At 32.9% G+C, this 21,380-nt stretch overlaps 2 protein-coding genes across 3 annotated transcripts; one reads left to right on the top strand and one right to left on the bottom strand.

Annotated features, from left to right (window-relative positions):
- Window positions 1-3,406: 3,406 nt before the first annotated feature.
- LOC108209604 (aspartic proteinase 36) lies at window positions 3,407-17,304 on the top strand. Its single transcript, XM_017380596.2, has 10 exons — window positions 3,407-3,808; window positions 3,890-4,019; window positions 4,098-4,345; window positions 5,275-5,499; window positions 6,079-6,241; window positions 7,350-7,423; window positions 8,406-8,493; window positions 13,904-13,979; window positions 14,370-14,441; window positions 16,753-17,304. The coding sequence occupies exons 1-10, from the start codon at window positions 3,582-3,584 to the stop codon at window positions 16,899-16,901; spliced, it is 1,452 nt and encodes a 483-aa protein (XP_017236085.1). The 5' UTR covers window positions 3,407-3,581; the 3' UTR covers window positions 16,902-17,304.
- A 592-nt stretch (window positions 17,305-17,896) lies between these two features.
- LOC135150602 (uncharacterized) lies at window positions 17,897-20,035 on the bottom strand. 2 transcript variants are annotated; one of them, XM_064087106.1, is made up of 4 exons: window positions 19,858-20,035; window positions 19,514-19,701; window positions 18,435-18,600; window positions 17,897-18,190 (listed from the first exon to the last, which is right to left on the bottom strand). In XM_064087106.1, exons 2-4 carry the CDS (start codon window positions 19,660-19,662, stop codon window positions 18,038-18,040), a joined length of 468 nt encoding a protein of 155 aa, XP_063943176.1. In that variant the 5' UTR covers window positions 19,663-19,701; window positions 19,858-20,035; the 3' UTR covers window positions 17,897-18,037. The 2 variants fall into 2 exon arrangements, with proteins under 2 accessions (XP_063943176.1, XP_063943175.1); XM_064087105.1 differs by having other exon boundaries at window positions 19,514-20,035.
- Between the last annotated feature and the right edge of the window lie 1,345 nt (window positions 20,036-21,380).

Genomic DNA, 21,380 nt, shown 5'->3' with positions numbered 1-21,380 from the left:
TACCTTTCCCCGTACGTGCTAGTCAATAAATAATTTTTTCTACCAAGTTTGATTTGATTAAAATAAATTATGTGATATTAACCATTAATTATTTTATTTTCGAATTTTTTTGATTAAAATAATTTTGTGATGTTAACTATTTGTTATATGCGGTTTAATTTCGGCTTATTAATTTTAATATTGTGCATAATCTTATTGTTGTTTAATACATTGTTTAAGAAAAATATATCAGATAAAAGTGATCTCGTAACAATGAAATTTATATACTTTGAGAATTAAAATACATAGATAATAGATTTGTTTTGGATTAAAAAAGGAATCATAAACATTTACAAGACATAATTTATTTTGTATTAGAAAAAGGAATAATAAATATGTAATAAGATCTTGGCTTAGTTATAGTTTTGAATTTTTTTTCTTTCTAATTTAATGATGTTTATTTGTTCTGTTTATGATTAAACGGATGATTTGATTTTAACAGTAATAAAATCTTGATTATTTTTGTTATATTTATTCTATACAAATTACAAAGATATAAATATAAATATAAAGGGTCATGTTCTAGAGAGAACCACTAACCATAGAACCATAGAACCACAATTTTTTAAAATTAAAAAATATATAATATATTTGTTACATAGTCAAGGGCACTATAGACCCAAAATATTTAAGATAAAAATCAGCGCTCAATTTTGATTTGATTGACAACTTTCCAAAATTCACCGGCGCTACTACATCAGCAGCATCGAATCATTCTCGAATCATCAAATCTTCAGCATCTTTAAATCAAGCTTCTCTGTAGAAGGTGAGAACAATTTTATACATATATATACATACACTCGTCGATGAACTAACGAAACCATTGATTATACTTGCAGTGCACGAAGAACAGTGCAAACGAAGATTGTGCGATAACAACACAATGGATAAGATTAAGACTAGATTTTTTATCAAAACTTGTTGGTGTTCGATTGAAAGTCTTATCACAAAGCTAAAGTTACGAGTGGGGATATTGAGGTTCACATGCTGAACCTCTGTCTAGAGGAAGTCGTATCCACCATGTTTTCAAGTGTGTTGTCGGAGGTGATTAAAAACAATTATCGTGGAATGAGTATTGATGTTGATATGAAAAAGAATGTTGTACAGTAGAGAGCGTTCGAATTGAATTGTTATTACAAATATAAAATTCCACCATAACTGAAGTGGCACATAAAGCGGCACATAAAATTCCACCTTAACTGAACCGCTACATAAAGGTTCATATGCAGAACCTCTGTATATGGGAAGTCAAATCCAACAAGATTACAATTTGGTTGTTTGAAATGACTGAGAATAGTTATGGTGGAAGGAGTATTTGTGTGAATTGGGGAAAAAGTGGCACAAACACTAAAGTTCATAGTACGAACCTCTATCTATTGGAAGTCAACACCAACAAGTTTTGGTGTTGATATGAAAAAGAAGGTTGTAATGTAGAGAGCGTTCAATTTGAAGTGTTAGTACAATTCTAAAATTCTGAAGCGGCACATAAAGATTCATATGCTGAACCTCTGTATATAGGAAGTTAAATCCAACAAGATTGCAATTTGGTTGTTTGAAATGACTAAGCATACTTATGGTGGGATGAGTATATGTGTGGAATTGGAAAAAAATGGTACAAACATTGAAGTTCATATGCTGAACCTCTGTCTATAAGAAGTCAAATCCACCAAGTTTGCAATTTGGTTGTTCGAAATAACTAAGCATAGTTATGATGGATTGATTATTTGTGTTCATTGGGAAAAAGTGGTACATTACAGATCATTTGAATGAAATATCATCACCAAAGTTAAATTTCCGATGCGAAACTTACAAGTTTCTATTAGCTACTTTTATTAATTTTTGTATCTTCGATCTTGTGAATCATAGATATAGTTGGATGATTATGTTTGGAGATTTTTATTTTATTCCTCATTACCTAATCGTGGTACAAGGAGTCATGTTCCTCTTAGAAACCTTGGTCTAGGAACCTTTAAATCTTCAAGTATTAATAAGGGTTCTGTAGCAGAACCTTTGTGTATATTCACTTAAAAAAAGGGTTCTGTAGCAGAACTTTTGTGTATATTCACTTTAAAAAAGGGTTCTGTAGCAGAACCTTTGTCTATATTCACTTTAGAAAAGGGTTCTGTAGCAGAACCTTTGTGTATATTCACTTTAAAAAAAGGGTTCTGTAGCAGAACCTTTGTGTATATTCACTTTAAAAAAGGGTTCTATAGCAGAACCTTTGTGTATATTCACTTTAAAAAAGAAATCAAGTAAAGGTAAAATTAAAGTACACTGAGATTATAAACGTGAAGAGGAAATGTGTAAGAATAATAGAGCTGCCAAGATTAGCGGAGTTCATTTTGTAAGAATTATAGTACGAGAGGTTATTGTAGTTGAAGGTCCATCAACCGTTAAAATCTAATGCAGAACCTCAAAGTCCTGATGTATAAAAATATAGTTGTCATGTAGAAAAGTCCCTATATAGTAACCAGTTGGACAATTCTTGAGAATTATCTTAGCCTCACATTCACACTTACGAGTATTAGTCCTTCTACGTTTAATCGTTTTCCCCTCAAACCTTTCGGCGCTACTACACTCTACATATTTATGTGTCATGACTCCACCTTTGTATTTTGCAGAGCTCTTACGTACAACAAGCCCGCATAGTCGCCCATATTCAGTATAAAATTCAAATACAGCTTCAACATCTGGAAACATCTGATTAACATATGGCTTGGACTTCTTATCACATTTCGGTATCCAATATTCTTCTCCGTCAGGTGATGTGTACTTGTACGAATCCACATAAATATCTTCATTGAGCTCATTAGTCTCCCATGGAATGCTGAGTAGCAGATTGTGATCCGTTATTTTCAACAGATATAATGTAAGATAAACACGTAGATTGTCAAAATATATAAGAATTGGTGTGCAGCAGCAGAACCTAAAATAAAGAGACGTGAGTATACATTCGTGTTTCTTCATGAACGCCCTCCATTGAGTACCAAATGAAAGAACACGGAATGTAGTGTATGGAAAAATATGAAAAACAATCTGAAAGTAATACATACAGCTAAGTTGTAACTGTTGTTTATGATTGATTTTGATTGATTTTGATTGATTTTCAATAAATGACAATATATGTAAAATTACACTACTATCCTTATAATTGATTGTACATATTTTATACTGATTGTCATATTATTTTTAAAGATTCCCTACGTTAATCTTGAGCCATTAAATCCAAATGAATCCAACGGTTGAGAATTGGTTCTATGGTTCTATTTTAAGCCTTGGTTCTCTCTAGAGCGCGACCCAAATATAAATATAAGGAATTTGTTAATGAGTATGCAAATTATAGAAACTATATTCAAATAATGAAGTGAGGCGAGAAAGAGAAAAAATAGAAGTTAGCCTAATACACGTCGTACTCGATGACTTGACTTTGACAATCACCGGCGATTGTGAATAACAATATTTGTGGTATTGAAAAAGAAGAATAAACTAAATTGATAGTCGTAATTCGAAAGAAAGAAACGCAAACAGTAGCGGTAGATGAAATGGCGGTGATGTTGTTAGTGGCGATTGTGATGTGTATATCAACCACAACTAGCAGCAGCAGCAGCGGCGGCAGGTATGTAATGAGAGTGAAATCGAAATTCAGCGGTGGCGGAGTCGATAACTCACTCACCGCCCTCAAATCTCACGATTCTCTCCGGCATCTCCATATTCTCGCCGCCGGCGTCGACCTCCCTATCGGCGGAATTGGCCGCGCCGATACAGTCGGGTACACTTTTCGTTTATTCAATTCTCTTCAATTTTGAATTTTCATCGTGTCAGTGTTTTAGTTGTGAATGTCAATTTCTAGGCTTTATTACGCTAATATCGGTATCGGAACACCTTCGAAGAACTATTCCGTGCAAGTAGATACTGGAAGTGACATTATGTGGGTTAATTGCATTCAGTGTACTGACTGTCCCAAACGAGGCTATCACAATGTAAAACATTTTTTCGTTTTCGGTTTTTATTCGTTTTGTTTTGCTGCTCGCTCCACCACTTTTTGTCCTTCGTAACAGATCCCACTCACACTCTACAATCCGTTGGATTCTATCACGGGAAGCAAGATTTCTTGTGATCATCAATTTTGTTTAGAGGTCAGCAAAGCTTCTGCCTCTACCTGCAAACCGAATAGGTCCTGTTTGTATAGCGAGGTCTATGGTGATGGTGGATATAGTTTGGGATACTTTGTTCAGGATGTTGTTCAGTATGATCGTGTGTCTGGTGATCGCCAAACTAGTTTGGCAAATGGAACTGTTATATTTGGGTAAATATGTTTCTCATTCACTGTTGCAGTATCATTCATATTCTTTTTCTGCTTTGCCACTTTGTTTATATAGCTTTATTTGCTCTTTTATAGGATGAAAAAATACTTTAAGATGCATTTAGACAAAAAAATTTCTCTAGTTGATGACACCTTGGACGTATTATCTGGTAAACTAACTCCCTCACATTTAAGGTTTGTATGATATAAAAAACCTATATCGAAGTTTCTTACAGCTTCTATAAGCTCAATAAAATGAGACACTTCCATAGGAATATAATGAACTTCACTTGGAAAAAATTTCATCTGTATTGGTACACATGTGAATGATTTTGCTAGATTGGGTTTAAGACATGATGACCTGTTAAGTTGAATTTATCTAGTTGTAGAGGTATATATATATTCCACACACACACGCATATATGTAAACTTGAGCTAAGCCAACTTAAAAGCTACTCGTTCTTTCTTATATTAATTTCTTTTTCCTAGGATTGACGCATAATTGTGTTTTCAATTAAAAACTGGTGCATGGCTTTGTAGAAGCTAGAACTGTGGTTACAAAAGGACATTCAAATTTTAGAATTTTACGTAGAGGAAACTAATAGTTTGTGGAGATGGTTCCCTCTATACCTTCATTAACCTTGTTAAAGCTACAAGTTCTGTAACGAAAAGACTATTTAGATTCTGGAGTTTTGCTTAGAGAAAATTAATATTTTGCGGAGACGGTTTCTCTTCTCCATTATTAATGTATATTTCTGCTTCTAAATCAATATTAGCTGTTGTCTTGTTAGTTCTTTTTGAATTTAATTTCCAAAAGTGGGTTATACGTATAAATACTTCTTATTGAATTTTATGAATGTCCTTTGATGACTGTTTTATTTTGTTTCGTTTCAATTTTAATCCTTGTATAATCACATTATGTTCAATTTTAGTTGTGGTGCACGGCAATCAGGGGATCTTGGTTCTGATGATGATGCACTTGACGGGATTCTTGGTTTTGGAAAATCAAATTCATCTATAATATCACAGCTAGCTTCTTCTGGCAAAGTTAAAAAGATGTTTGCGCATTGTCTAGATGGTGTTAATGGTGGTGGCATTTTCGCAATGGGCCACGTTGTTCAACCCAAAGTCAATACAACTCCTCTGATGCCAAACCAGTGCGTGGTTTTTTAACTTCAAATTTAGTTATTTCTTATATATTAAATATTAATTTAAGTGTCTTAACTATCCTACTTAAATTTCGTTCACCTTTCCGTAATAGCAGATTTCTCTTACCTGCTTCTTCAGTAGGCATACATGTCAAAACTTGTGATCCTTTTCTGTGTTTTTTTTCTTTCTAATTATAATTTTGTCAGCTGCTTTAATATGTCAACTATATATCCGTTACGTCAGTGTCCGAATATTATTGACTTTGAGCACATAGAAGTTTAACAGAATTACAGAATTGAAAATGATGGTAAAATGCATTAGTTCATGATTTTCTTTTTCTCTTACTATAAAGGTCAATCATGTACACATAAGTTCTCTATTTATGTTTTAGCTCATCTTATTATTGATTTATTTGTTACCTCTTATTACTTTATTGCACAATCAGAACTTATTATTAATTGTACTCTCGTACATAATTGTTAACTCTCCCCCCTCCCTTGTAATCTCAGTAATCATTAATACTTTCCATATTTGAATAATGTGTAATCTTGTAATACCTCTAACTGATATATGTCTTAAAATCAAAGGCTGCATTACAATGTAAATATGACGGGGGTTGAAGTTGGCTATGAATTCCTTAATCTTACAGCGGATGTGTTTGCGATTGGAGATAAGAAAGGAACAATTATTGATAGCGGTACAACTTTGGCTTATCTTCCAGAAGTTATATATAAAGCACTCATTAGGAAGGTATGTATTCAGACACGATGCATTACTTCTAATGTTTGTGAAAGCAATATACAGCACTTGTTACGAAGGTATTTATTGAGACATGATGCATTACTTTTTTATGTGCAACTGGCTCACATGCACACACTCATGCTCACACTCACATAAGAAGCAGCACGCACGTACACACATGTAAAGCATGGGGTATGGTCCTTGTAAACTTCAGACTTACGTATTCTAGTTTAACTAGCTTATTTTTAAAAAAATCTAGTTTAACTAGCTTATGCTTGGATATTCAAAATTTAAAATATATTAAATTCAATATGTGATGGTTAAATTTTCTAAAAAAATAAAATCTCTTAAAAAGTAAATATAAAGAACTGAACATGTTTTCAAAATTTATTATAAATGATCTGTAGTATCAATTATACTTTATGCTGATATTATATTATTTAAAATTAATACCTCTATATAGTTTACTTTTTAAAAATAATTTGATTATTATTATTTATAGTGTGTGTGTGTGTGTGTGTGTGTGTGTGTGTGTGTGTGTGTGTGTTACATTATTTTCTTTCTAGCCAATTGCTGATTAAATTAAATTTATTATATTTGACAGTATGTGATAACAAGATTATTAGCAAACAATTTTTTTATTATACTGTATAAACTTGATCCACATCTTTATAATCATACCTAACACAAAAATTAAAGTATTCTTGGAATGATAAATATGTATTATGTTATTTATCGTAGTTGTTACTTGTTAGGAATCGAACCCTTGATCCCATTACTAAATAATAACTTAACAATATTTATTTTCTTGTATGAAAATAAAAGAAAATCAAGACTTGATGCCTTAATCTTCTCTTTTATAATAGATTAATATTATGTTATTTGTTGTAGTGGTGATAATTCGAACCCTTGATCTCGTAAATTTTAATCTGGAGCATATTATTAGTGGATCTAGCAGTCCATAAAGTGTTGGTGTCTAATCAAACCATAAGTCGTTGATGTCTACTCGGACGGTTTGTAACAAGTGACATTTATGCAGAGATTCCACTAACGCTAATCATATATGTAGATCTGCAATTAGCCTGTTATCTATATTAATTATATATATGTGTCTCAGATATTTGCCTGGCAGCCGGATTTAAAATTACGTACTCTTCGTGACCAGTATACATGCTTTGAGTACTCCAAAAGGTATAACTGTCTCCTTCTGGTATTGATAACAATGTCTTCCTTGTTGTAGTTTATAATAGATTGTATTAGTTATTGACGCATGAGAATCACCTGATTTAACTGTAAAAAATATCAGCTTTATTCTCAATTAATAATTTATACTTGTCAAAAATAAAGATTTGCAGTCCGCAAAAGGTTAAGAGAGATGGTCGCTTTTAATTTCCACAGGAAATGGTCAGTTCTAGTTTTCATATGCAGCCAACATGGGAGAACACAATTTTAGGACCAAGTTGCATGTAGCTCTGGATTCTGTTAACTATTACACCTTTTGCTTTCACTTTGCTTGTATAAAGTTGACTACCAAATGGTCAATGTAACATTCCCTATCCCGTATAGAGAGTATGCATTTTTAAATACCACAAATGGTATTTAACCTCCATTATATACAAAGAAGCCAATTATTTGAACAAAAGTGGTTTACACTGATATCAATATTAATGGCCAACTTTTTTCAAGAATCACTCTTGAGATAAAAGTCTAGGCATAATTTACCATATAAGGCAACTTGAATGGATCACTCTATCACGCCGCCCAACTTATCTTAGCTACCTGCCATTAAAGGTCCTAGTCAAATGGCTACTTCAAAAATAGGATACAGATATGGAATGAATGTGAAGATATGTGATGGATTGGCTCACAATAAAAACTGGATGTCTAAAATGAAGATGAAAAAGTTTAGATACATAGATAATGAATAAAATAACTGAACTGAACATCATTGTGTATAAAGATAATAGCAGCAACAAGTTTCCACAATAAACAAACAATTGATGAGTTGACAGAGATCAAATGGAGTAAGATATGTACGTACATAATCCGTGTCAGACAACAAATGATTATGTTTAATGATTCAGCAGAAAAAAGTAATTATGTTATCTATAAGCTTTAGAGACTAAATATTTTGTTTTATTAAGTTTTGGTACTTTCTGACTTTCTTTTGCAGTGTTGATGATGGATTTCCCCTGGTTACTTTTCATTTTGAGAAGTCTCTTGTTTTAGAGGTTTATCCTCATGAGTACCTGTTCCCATTTGTAAGTTTTTTCTTATTATGCCTCTCATTAATAATTATATATTTTGAAGTACAGGTGTAGGCTTAGTTATCAAGTACTGAAGATATATTTGCTACTTTAGTTATTGTTTAGTGACTATATTTTTGTGGTGCCAGTCTTTTGCAGTATGAATTATATAATTAATTTGTTTGTTTTTCATTTCAATATTTTGGGACTGCCATATTGAGTGTAACATTTGATTGTTTGAAAATCTTGATATTATTTCATGTTCTAGCAAATATGCAATTTGTTTTCTACAAAATTCTGGATTTGTAATGTAGCTCATTCTGAACTTGGGATTAGAGGAGCCATTCAAATTTTACATCATATAAGCACATGACAAGCTTAACTTCTACTGGCAGGTTCCAGATCATGCCAGATCTAGCATTCTTATTTGTAAGGAAGAATGTCACAGAAAGTATAAGCTAGATATGGAGGTAGCACCTGAGAAAAAGAAAAAATCTTAAATAAGAGCTAAAACTGTGTAGCTTTGTGGTTTAGCATTTTACTGTTTATCAAAGTAGTGGATTACATAAGAAAATCTTCCTTGGGTTGAAGTATATTTCTATAAAAAATATTGTTATGTTCTTACAAGATTTGTTTCCAAAAGCGAGCTTTTGCCATGCAAGTCCAAGGACTTGTAAAGTTCCACAAATTTTCTCTGATGCATGTTGGACCTGGAAATGGGAATATTAGGTGTTATTACTCACCTTACATTATTTTAGGCACAATTCTATATCTGTTAGAAGTTATAAAAATTTTGTTATGCTAGCATTTTGTATTATTATATGTTATTAGTGTTGATATATTAAATGAACTTCTATGTCATCAGTTATACATTTACTGTTTCTAATAAATTTTCTTTTATCAAAAAAGTTACTTTTAATTTGACATCTCCTTATTTTTCTACACTAGAAGCTCTTTCTTTCTTTGTTTTTTTTGAGATTAGAGTAATAAATAGTAAGGAAGAGTGTATTTGTGAATTCCATTTAGTGTACTTAAACGTATATAGTTTTTAGATTCTAATTATTGTTCAGATCTAGTGAAACTAATGCCGAACATCGAAAGTTGGACATTCTGAAACAAGATATCAATTTTTCGGCATAGGGCGAGTATATTTATAACTTATAAACAAAAACGGTTAGTGATAGGGTTTCGTTTGAGGTAAGCAAAGGTGCTCTCTTGCTTCTTAGTCACATCTAATAAAAAACCTGAGAATCAATTGAATTTTAAAAAAAAATCCATTGGGGTAAATAAGCACAAATATTAAGTTCGCTTGATAAAGTGAGAAATCTACACACATTCTCAGTTGTTCTCTAGATTTACCATTTGATAAGAAGTTAGAATGAGCTCTGTTCAACCCCCGAGAGATTATTCCCAAACATCTGTAGTACTTTCATTCCATGAAATTGGTCGGCCAAATCCAATTTCTGAAAAGACCTACAACGTGGTTTTTACATAATTATCTCAGTTCTTCCTGCCTCCACTCTTGCAATGGCTTTTTTTATGCCATCTGCAGTTGTCTTTTAAAGAAAAATAGGGGATTGTAGTTTGCCTATTTATCAGTATAAAATGTAGCTCAACTGAGGGAGCCATATCCCATTGGCATATAAACTCTCTTCTCCCAGAATTCTCTCTCTCCCTCCTAGCTCCCTCCCTCCCTCTCGGAATTCTCACAGAGTATATAAACTGAGTTTTCTTGTGTTCTGAAAGTAAGCTTTAACAACATCTGTTATAATGAGATAGCCAAAAGAGATTCCTTCATGAAGGCTAGCTGTTATAGAGTAATAGCGTATTTACTTACAGCTTCAACTGAATCCATGTAGGATTATTTCACAGAATTTCATAATGAAATCGTTGTTAGTTTTTGTTATACCTTTTTTTGAATGTTATTGCGAGCTTCCTCCCCTCCTCCTGGAGTCTTGCTCTAATAGAAACCAAATTAGCCTAGAATCTAGAAACTAGTTCTAGACTAATTTTTTATCACCATTTTGACTACAGAAATCACCCATTTGTATATCATCGTTCACTATTTTGTATATAACAAATTTCACAAATATAAATATTCGTATACATATATATAACATATACCGTCTTCTTCACTGTAATCATAGTGATGGACCTCCTGCTACAATTACCATCGCCTTTAGCAACTGGTCACTGCCGTCGACCACCAACATTGGTCACCATCGATTGCCACCATAACTGGTGGCCACTAGTGACTATTTACCACCACCATAAACCTCTTCTTATCACTTGTTGCAGCCAGGGAACTCCAACAACCACAATTGATCATCAATAATTGATCACCAATAGCTGACATAAGTAGATTTGATTAATTACGAAAAATAAAATTGATGGTTTTCCTTGCATAAAATGGTGATTAATAGTGTATGCACGAGTGATATATATATATATATATATATATATATATAGGCTCATGATCAAATACAAACCACTCTTAAAATAAAAACTAAAAATCACTACTTAAACTCGTATAATTACTAAATACAAACCACTAAAACAAATCTGTTGTGATAAAACCAACCCACCCAGCTCATCTGCCCCTATCAAATCTCACCAGGCAACCAACACTATCACTCACTTCACCGTCCTAATTTCACCATCATCTCCATCGACTTTGTCCATCCCTCTTCCGGTCATCACTATCCTTTCTCTCTCTCCGCCATCAACTCCGTCTTCTCTCCGTAATCATCGCCGAATGGTGTGAGCGAGGAGGGAGTAAGAAATGTGTTGTGTTGAAAATGAGGGTCTTGGCTTTGATTTTTGTTTTTCAATTGATTAGAAGTTAGTGGATGTGAGAATTGACAAGTATAACCTTCTACCAAGCTTGTGACAAAATACATGCAAGGGTGATGAAGTAATTTAGTTGGTCAAAAATGAGTTAGTGGGGCTAGAAAAGACGGTCTTAGCCTTGGACTCTATTATAAGCTAATTTGCATGCAAGGGTATCATAGTAGTCTAATAACTATTATTTTAGAATTAAATAAGGATTAAAAAGAATGGATTTTAACAATTAAAGCATAATTCCATAAATTGCAAAAATTATACCATAAAATACTTTAGGATTTTAGAAGTTTTATAAAAGTGTTTTTCAAAAATTTTGGACGAAAATATATTTTAAAAGAATTTTCTAAGATTAATACTCTAACATTCAAGCCACATAAATATACAAATAAATAATTTTAAGCCACATAAAAATGCAAGTAAATAGATTCTAAGCCACTATCATTTGAAAAATAATTTATCATCTAATCACAACTATTTCAAATATTATATAATCGCGTAAACGAAATCTTTCTCGCATTCCGATATTATACGCTTATATATAATCTAATAACATTTATACATATACATATACATATGCATATGCATATACATATGCATATACATATACATATACATATACATATATATATATATATATATAGAGAGAGAGAGAGAGAGAGAGAGAGAGAGTGTGGAGGTAACGATCAACTACAAACCACCCCTTAAATACAAACTAAAAACCAGTCTAATGTAGTGATATTCTCTTTAGAATTTAGTGATATTCTCTCTAGGATTTAGTGATTTGTATTACATAAATTGGTGAAAACGTTTGAAAATCTCCAGTTCTGTTCTAGTTTTCGATTCACGTGGTGGTTGTGGTGGTGCAGATAGAGGAGGTTTTGGAAGAGAGTAGGTGAGGTCTTTCCTCACAAACAAATGGAAGGAGAATAAGGCTTCTTCATTCAAAGCAGTTGCAGCCTTATTATATAGATATAGATAAAGGACAAAGCACCTGTCACGTTACAGCTACTGTGTTGACTGTAACTCAGATGGTACTGGAGGTGAGGAAGACCGAGGTGGAGGTGGAGACAGAGGTGGAAGGGGCGGTTGAGGTAGGTTGGATTTGGTTGTGATATAAATAATGGAGGTGGACATAGAGGTGGTGGTTATGGAAGGGACAGGCGGCATGGAGGTGGAGGGAGCGGTAGACTTGGCGGGGGTGGCGGGGTGAAGCTGTCGGAAGTGTGGGGTGGAGGTAGAGGCTGGCTTGGGGAAGGAGGAGAAGGTGGGGTTGTTGGAGAATTTAGTGATATTCTCTTACAAATTTAGTGATGGTTTTTAATTTGTTGAATAACGTGGTTTGTATTAGAGTAAGACTCTATATATATAAAAATATAACACACTCCATGGAGAACCATCTTATATAGAGTCCAATAAAGAATACCTATATCTGCACAAATTACATGTATCAATCACATTATCTATCAAATATTTAATTAATAAATAAAAAAATAAAGTTTCATCATTTTTATCTAAAAAAATCGTTGGAAATTAATCATAATATCCCAATTGGTTCTACCGGACGATATTTTTCCAAAGTTATTATGCAGTAGAACCAAATTTTAAATCAAAACTTTTACTCAAGTTGTAAGTGTTATATAGTTTGTGCATGTCATGTATGATTAGACTTAGTATTACATTAGAATCAAATTTTATGCATAAGTATGATCAGTTTTAAAATTATTTAGGAGATTTTAAGTAGAATCAAATAGTTCTCTACGGGACTATATATAATATGGTTCTCTATGGACAATGGCCTATATAGAGTCACACTTTATGAAGAACCACCTTATATAAAGTCCAACAGAGAACACCTCTATATACACACCAAATACATGTATCAATCGCATTATTAATTTAATATTTAATTAGTAAAAAAACGAATAAAGTTTTATCAATATTCTTCAAAAAAATTTGTTGAAAATTAATGATAATATACCCACTGGAACCATATTTGTTCAAAGTGTTCTGTAGTAGAACCAACTTTAAAAATCAAAACTTTTACCTAGGTTGTAAGTTTTAAATTGTTTGTAGATGTTATGTATGATTAGTATTGTACATTAGAATCATATTTTATACATAAGTATGATTATTTTTAAAATTATTTATGAGATTTTAAGTATAATCAAATGTTTCTGTACGGGACTCTATATAGGATGGTTAGTTCGAGTCACTGGACCAGGTAAAGCCCAACAGGCCAGTCTTGAATTTTATTTTATATTTTTTATAATTCTTGTGGCATCTAAAGAGTGTTTGTGGCGTCTAAAGGGTGTCTTTGGCATCCGAGGCGGCCGCCTTGATTCATGTTCATGAGGCTGCAATGACGTTTCAGGCCTTTTACAGGCCACAATGCCAAGTGGATGCTGTGACAACTAATTACTGATAGAGTATAACAATTTCTCATAAATTTTGATTAATGTTTTGCATCAATTTTAAACTATATTGCTATTCTTCTACTATTGAAGATCATTAATATTGCTGTTCCTAACATCTGTAAGATCTCAAACTTATCGTACGTTACTAAGATGACGGGATTTTGCAGGAAAATTTGTATTGTCTTGGTTGGCAGGACAGTGGTTTGGGAACCAATGATAAAAAGAACCTTACTATTTTAGGAGGTAACATTCCCATGTTACTTTATGTTACATGTTGTTTGTGAATACTTGATAACTGTCATAAACAGATTATGGTAGTTGTGAAATTTCGAGTAGTTCACAAAACCTACTCACTAATTATTATTTTTTTCTGTGAGAATTAATTATTTGTCTTGATTTGACCCTCAGAAACAATGTTCTGGATGATGTGGGGCTTGAGTAGTCCTTTTTGATGTTATACACTTATACTTGTTCCTAAGCTATTTGTTTTTCTAAAATGTACTTAGGGCCTAAGCTAAGTTATTATATATTCATATTAGGTTTAGTTATTCGATGAATAGTACAAAAAGCTAACTAGTTCAGTGGCCATAATATTTCTTGATAAGTCTAAACCCTCTATTCTGATGTTTGCAGATCTAGTACTTTCTAACAGGCTAGTTCTTTACGATCTTGAAAACCAGGCCATTGGTTGGACAAAGTATAACTGTGAGTATTCTTTTTATGCCCACTTGATTATTCTTTTGTATTAGTCCTAGATCAATGCCTTATGATTGTTACTGCCACCTTATAATTGCTTAATTATGGAATATCGTTATGTTCCCTTATATTACAAGTTAACAATCTTGAGAGTTATGGACTGCTCATTGATTGTGTGACTGGAAATGAATCATTACTTGCAACCTGAAAAGAACTTCAGGTTATCATTATACCATGCTACAACGATGTTCCGATTGATACCTATGTCCATGTCCGAGTGTCCGACACGAGTACTTCGAGGCAAAATGAAGAGTCCGAGTAACATATTTGATGCCCTCCAAACTCTCCAAGTGATCGTTAATTAAGTCTTGATCTTTTAATATCTTGACTCTTTGATTTATATTTGTGACTGATATTGAATACTGAATCTGGAAACGAAGATGGATAAGTAAAAGAACCTGAAACATAAGATCTTGTATAGTAGAATGCATGCCAGGTTTCATCTAGTGTCACGAGTAAATATGATAAATTTCTTTTCTGATGCTGAAATTTGCTAATTTAATTTTAGGAACGTCTGCAAGTTTTGAACACTGCATGTACTGACACTGAGGCACGGGATATACTAGATACAAAGCCACAAAATTCTTGTTTCTTTTTGGATGATATTGCCTCCATCCCTCCCAGGTCTTTACATTTGGCTTGGGCACGGAGGTTAAGAAAGATGAAGAAAGTAAGTAGAATCAATATCTAATTAATAAATTAGAAAGATAAAAGGGAAGTTGTGGGAAGTGGTGGGTCGATAACATTTTTAATTGCTCCTTCCGTTCCAAAATATGTCCCTTTTCATTTTTGATTAGTCAAATTGACTATACTTTGATTGAAATTTATATGTATAATATAATTAAAAAAAACAAAAAAAATATTATTATAAAATATATCAGTCTATTTTAAAATATATTTTTCTATTTTTGTAAACAAGAAATAATTTTTTTTTAATATTTTGTCAGAGATTGGTCAATTGACTTCTAGAAAATCAAAAGAGACATGTAATTTGGGACGGAAGGAATAATAAAGCTTTACTATTTTGGGGAAGTTTAGAAGTGTAAAAAATTAAAAGGGACATCCCAAAATAGAAAATGTAAAGAATTGGGAGGGGTGGAGGGAGTATAAGTTATGTTATTTGAGCAATTGATGTGGATTACCCACAAAGGAAGACATGAAAATAAAAAGATATTTCAAAAGAACACGATCGATCCAGAATTGTGAACTTCGAATCTCAAACTTTAATTAGATCAATCCAAAAATTAAGTAATTTTATCGAACTTTCAAAACAATCCAGTAATTGAAGTTTAGAAGAAAGAAAAACTAATCATAGTTTAGTCTCGAAGCACAGAGCTTTAATATAAACTCATCATATATCCCTATAGAAGATTACATGAGAGGGATATGTATAGGCTAGGTTAATAACCTAAACCTATAGGAGTCTGAAGGAATTCAAAATCAGCTAGGACTTAGCTGATATTTGCAGAAAGAAATGAAGTGGTCTGCTATTGTTTTACATTGTATGACCATTAGTTAAAAGTAAGGAAATGAGACGACTCTTTCTTTCACTATATCATAAACAGATCTTCCCCTCCACACCAATCACGAGTTTACCTCTATTCCTCTCGTACTTAAACATTACACGGTTGTCCTCGATGTACCAAGATTGTACATCTCAAGATTATGATTTTTGCATACAATGATTTTCATATAAAACTTGTCACAAAAAGTTATAGTCATAAAAGAACTATTATATTGGTTAACCATGCCTGTCAGACATGAATTTATTTACAATACATAAAATTATGACTGTAAGGTTCCTTAGGCTGTTAGGCATGTCAAATTTAACTGATGTATTTGTTTCTGGGTACATCCCTGAGATAAACAATTGCCAATCTCCATGGAAGAGGTTGTAGTAATTAAATTTATAGCACTGTTGATGCCTAAACCATCACGTGATGCGTCTAGTAGCTTGTAGACTATGCCTTTTTCGCCCGAGTTAGATTGTTGAAGTCTGGCCTATTTTCCCAGGAGCTACACTTCTTCTGGTGCAGATGATATGCGATATCTATTAACAAATTACTTTTTTCAGCAACTTGCGCTTAGAAAATATCCATGTATTCAAATATTAGAGGCTTGCCTGATTTTCCACGGTTACAGAAACATTTTAGTGGTGTTTCAGTAAAACCTTCGCATAAGAAAACTGTCAATGTTCTCTAGATGAACTTAATTCCCAGTGACATTTATTAGTTTGTGATCAACTTGTGTGTGGATGCAGGTTCTTCGAGCATTAAACTGAAGGATGAGATTACGGGATCTGTACACTTGGTAGGTGCACACTTCCTGTCATCTGCATGCAGTTGCTGGACCCAAAGGGCACTCCATATCCTGTTATTTGCTCTTCTGCTGCATGGTTTACTTAGCTGACCAGTATGTAGGGAATTAAGCTTCACATACTCCTAGATATAGACAATACTGTGCAGTGATAGAAAGGTAATGAAATAATATCATATAAGGTCTCGATATATTGGCTGACGAATAGGCTGAGCCTCAGTTTGCTAAAGGGAAAACAGGGGAAGCTAAAGCAACTTCTTCAGAACTATGGGCTATGGTCCAGTTGATATATATGCACATTCTTACAACGTTCTCATGTTTATAGTGAGTTTGACGTGGCTGCTTTATTAGTGATAAAAAAGGAAAGGAAGGGAAGTGAAAATTTTGGTATATGTTTGATGTATACACATTATTACAGCATATATTACTCTATACAGAATTTATTGTGTGTATGCACCTTGTATATATGTAAATGGAAATATGGTTCAGTAAACAAGTACTTGGCAAAGCTTTGAAGGAGGAGTTCAAGTTGGCGTTTGTTTTGGTTTACTCTCCGGACACTTGATCGGTGATAGAACACGTTCTGTGCTCTCGGTGTAAATTTTTTCTTCAGAAAACTCTTGGCGTCATTTTTCCATCACTGATCTCTCGGTGTTAGTTCATTACTGAAGTCTCTTGGAATTTAGTGTTATCAGTATTAGTCCATTACTGAAGTCTCTTGGAATTTAGATTTTTTGCACCCCTAAATCTTGGTTTTCTTTTGGTACCTTTATTACAAAATACCGGGGTTATTTTGACTTTCTCACTCCTAACTCTCAATTTTTGTTTTTACATATTCATCACCGAATCATATAATTATTCTCAGCTGTGTGGATTTTGAAACCACAACTCGTGAATGTGTATGTATTCAATGAACAGAAAGGTATAAATAAGTCGCACAAATTCACTTTTATCCTACTATATTATTGAACTAGTGAAAAAAACGCGCTCCGCGCGAGTAAGAAAAAAATAGAATTTAAGACATTTTAAAAGATGTCTATGATCTATAATTTTTTGAATCTTTTTATTCTGTAATTTTTGTTGGAATATAAGAAATTATAGCTTTTCTTTCACCGAAAATTGTGACCGAGATCAATGATCCGTGTAGGCACTGTATTTCGCATGCTATTTTGTCTAACAAATTGCTCACCCTTATTATTATTATCACAACATCTGCTTCTACTTCATTATTATCCACTTTCTGTTGCTGCTGCTGCATAAATGCGACTAAATGCATCCGAAGATTGTTGTAATTGGTATTTGGTGGTCACCTCATCCACCATGTCCCCCAGTCTCTGATTCTCGTAGTTCATTCGTTCCAACTCAGCACGATGCACCACTAGCTGAAACATTAAATAAAGATCAGTCTATCATCTATAGACTAACACACTTAATAATACTCCCTCCGCCCTTCCGCTTGTCAACACTTTTTTAACATTGTACCTACATAAAATACAGTTACATAACTTATTTTTGAGACAAACTCAAAGTCTTCTGACACTTCCCAATTGGACGCAAAAAGTGACCACATACAACCCTTAAACCGTTGCAAGTGAAAGCAGATAACAATGTTAAGTTCAAGTGTACCTCAAGCTCATGGTGCCAGGCTTGATACGCCCTGTTTGAGGTAGAGTGGTCCATGAGATATTGCCAAGGCCTATCCCATCCCTTTCCATGTAAAAGATGCAACAGGTGTTCAAGATCATTCTTCATGACAAGATCATGTTCACTAGTTGAGTTTCCATTGATCAGCCTGCAGATATAAAAGCAATCAGAGAAGGAACTTCTGGATTCATCCTATATAACTTTAAGCAAAGTCTCATATAGGGGTAGGGTTATTATTATCTGAAAAGAAGGCTAAATAAAAGTCGCAGAAAATTATACTTCTTACTACAGAGAAGTGGTCATTCAAAAATAGAGCATGCTAAAAAAATTAAAGTAGAAGCATATAGCAGCACAATGCCAGTTGCAGCTGTATGATTCTATTATAAATCCGCACTCCTCTTTTATCCAGCTTGTACAGTTTAATTAAGCAATTCAATTATTCCAGCTTGTTTTCATAACAAAAAACTCTGAAATTTAGACCAGCTAAAAATAGAAGAGAACATGACTTGTTTTATTGATGCCTAGAGCTAGAAGGTATGAACTCTTAGTATTGAAACAAAAGATATCTTCCAAAGAAGCACTAAGCTATGCTATGCTTCCATTTCACAACTGCATTCAGATAGAAGGAAGACATCTAGTTGCTACGTCCACAACTTGAAATAGTCTAGTCTACACGTCCTGCATATCAAATGTGTGTCATTGTTGTCATGGAATGCTAATTATGAAAACGTCCATTTGACTATTCTGTGCAATTAAAATCAGTTCAGGTACCAGACTTCCATCAGTAGAGCCAAATAATCACAATTACACATTCACAGCGAGCTTATCTGACTAATCATATTGGTACCAGCAAATAATCAGATATAACCAGCCTCCACTTGCAAGGAAAACTAAATAAGTATGTCATAGCTGTAGTTTGCAGTTTGATTAATTTAAATTAATGACAAACATAAATCAGAGGACATCTATCTGACCTGATATTCATATGTAAATTAGTTTGCCTCATTTAACTTCTTTATTCAAAAGGGAAAAAATGTTAAAATAATGCAACTAAAGATTACCCCACTTTTGACTCTCCTCTCTTCCGATCTGGAAGAAGCTCCATCATCCACTCTTGACTGATCACAAAGCAGTCTGCTTTTAGTAAAAGATCCATCATCACTGTTGAACTTACTAACAAACGCTTATTCTTTTCTGCAATCACTTTCATCAGGCAATCTCCTTCTCTTTCTTGTTATTCCAGAAACTTCTGTCCTAACCGTATAGGTAGTCAGAACATTGAATCAATCTACGTACACAAATTATATAAAACTTATACAAGCAGCATCATGCTGCCAACACATAGATATACCACATTCAATCAATCTACATACAGAAATTATATAAAATTTATACAAGACTAAACTCTTCTCTTGCCCTATGCAGTTGTAAGAAACCTCTACTTTCCTTCCTCTGATCTGAGGCAGAATCACAACACTTTTCATCCTCACAGTGACACCATAGACTTCCCTGAAATATATAAGGTAAAATAAACGAGACGTATTTTATGATCAAATTAGAATATTTTTATAAAAGGAGTCATGATTAGGTTAACTCTGTAAAACGAGCAAGAAATTATTTGTATCTTTTATATAGATTGTGTCCGGTCCAATTTAGGGTACATGTCACGCCAGTTCTCACTGCCATGCCTGTAGACATGTATTTTACAAAAAAGCATGCTCAAATGGCATGCTATTTTCTATTAAATATAGCAAAAACTGTTGCATCATTAAAGTATTGATACTAAAGTGCACTTACAAACATAACAAAAGTTAGTAAATATTAAGAACAGAACTTAGTACAGTACTAACTTATATTAGTAGTTTATTTAATATTTAACTATGAAATTGGACTATATTTAAAATTGTCAATATTTATAAGATATAATATTTACATAAATTTTATTATTTATATAAAAAATTAGTAAAAAAGCATGTCAAATGGACAAAAGGCATGCCTATGGCATGCCCAGTCTGGCATGCCCAATCTGACATGCCCGTGCCGCTGTGACATGAACCCTAGTCCAATTAGGATAAGAAACTATACATTTTGTTACAGAGTGTTGAGTCCAAAATAGGTTATTCTATGAAAGAAGTGCATATCTACAAAGGCTATAGCAATTTTTAATCTTATATTTATATAAAGGAGGGTCTTGAGAGAGAAGGTGACGTGACATCTCTTAGAACTCTTCCTTCGGCTTTTCTATTTTTCTAGCATTCTAGGTTTTTTTTAGTTTTACTTGCAACTAGTTGAGAAGCCACGCGTTGCGGCGGTCTATAAAAATTATATTAATGATGCAATATTAATATTTGTAGAATAAAATAATTTTGTAGTTGTCTATAAAATGTATATTAATGTTTCCAAGTTATATTTGTAGGATAAAATAAATTTTATATTATAAAAATCTTGATATAATACCAATACTAATATATAAAATTGCAAAATTGGAATATAATTCATGGTGAAAAAATGAAAATAAATTTATACAAGTATTAACAATTTAATGCACGACGAATTTTAATTTTATTTGTGTTTTTTTTAAAGTAATCATGTTCATACATTCTCACCTTCCTCCGATTTTTATGAATTGATTGTGCACAAAAACATCTAACCTAAATCCGTGAAATAGCGGTTTATAATTACCCTTGCTTGTAACATTTTTTATTTTTTAATACTGTATAAACAACCTTCACTTAAAAGTTGTTTGAACGGAGCAAACAGATTATGCATGAATAATATTTTCCTGTATACAAAGTAAATCATATAAAAATTAACAACAACAAACATGTCCGATTAACAAAACAAATATTATAAAAGAAACTCTATCAAACATACATCACTAATAGTTAGTTTATTGATATCATCCATCAATATCATGTCAAGACTATA

This window comes from Daucus carota, chromosome 2 (assembly GCF_001625215.2).
Source record: "Daucus carota subsp. sativus chromosome 2, DH1 v3.0, whole genome shotgun sequence".
In the NCBI taxonomy this organism is placed as follows: domain Eukaryota; kingdom Viridiplantae; phylum Streptophyta; class Magnoliopsida; order Apiales; family Apiaceae; genus Daucus; species Daucus carota.
The sequence above is the reverse complement of the archived record's forward strand: the minus strand, read 5'-3'. Positions and strand labels throughout refer to the sequence as shown.

Coding starts and splice junctions, on each gene's coding strand:
- LOC108209604 (XM_017380596.2), top strand. CDS start 3,582: ATGGCGGTGATGTTGTTAGTGGCGATTGTGATGTGTATATCAACCACA. Junction 4,020..4,097: donor CCAAACGAGGCTATCACAAT/GTAAAACATTTT, acceptor CCTTCGTAACAG/ATCCCACTCACACTCTACAA. Junction 8,494..13,903: donor ATGAGTACCTGTTCCCATTT/GTAAGTTTTTTC, acceptor GGGATTTTGCAG/GAAAATTTGTATTGTCTTGG.
- LOC135150602 (XM_064087105.1), bottom strand. CDS start 19,662: ATGAAAGTGATTGCAGAAAAGAATAAGCGTTTGTTAGTAAGTTCAACA. Junction 18,601..19,513: donor AGAGGAGAGTCAAAAGTGGG/GTAATCTTTAGT, acceptor TTATATCTGCAG/GCTGATCAATGGAAACTCAA. Junction 18,191..18,434: donor CCTGGCACCATGAGCTTGAG/GTACACTTGAAC, acceptor TTAATGTTTCAG/CTAGTGGTGCATCGTGCTGA.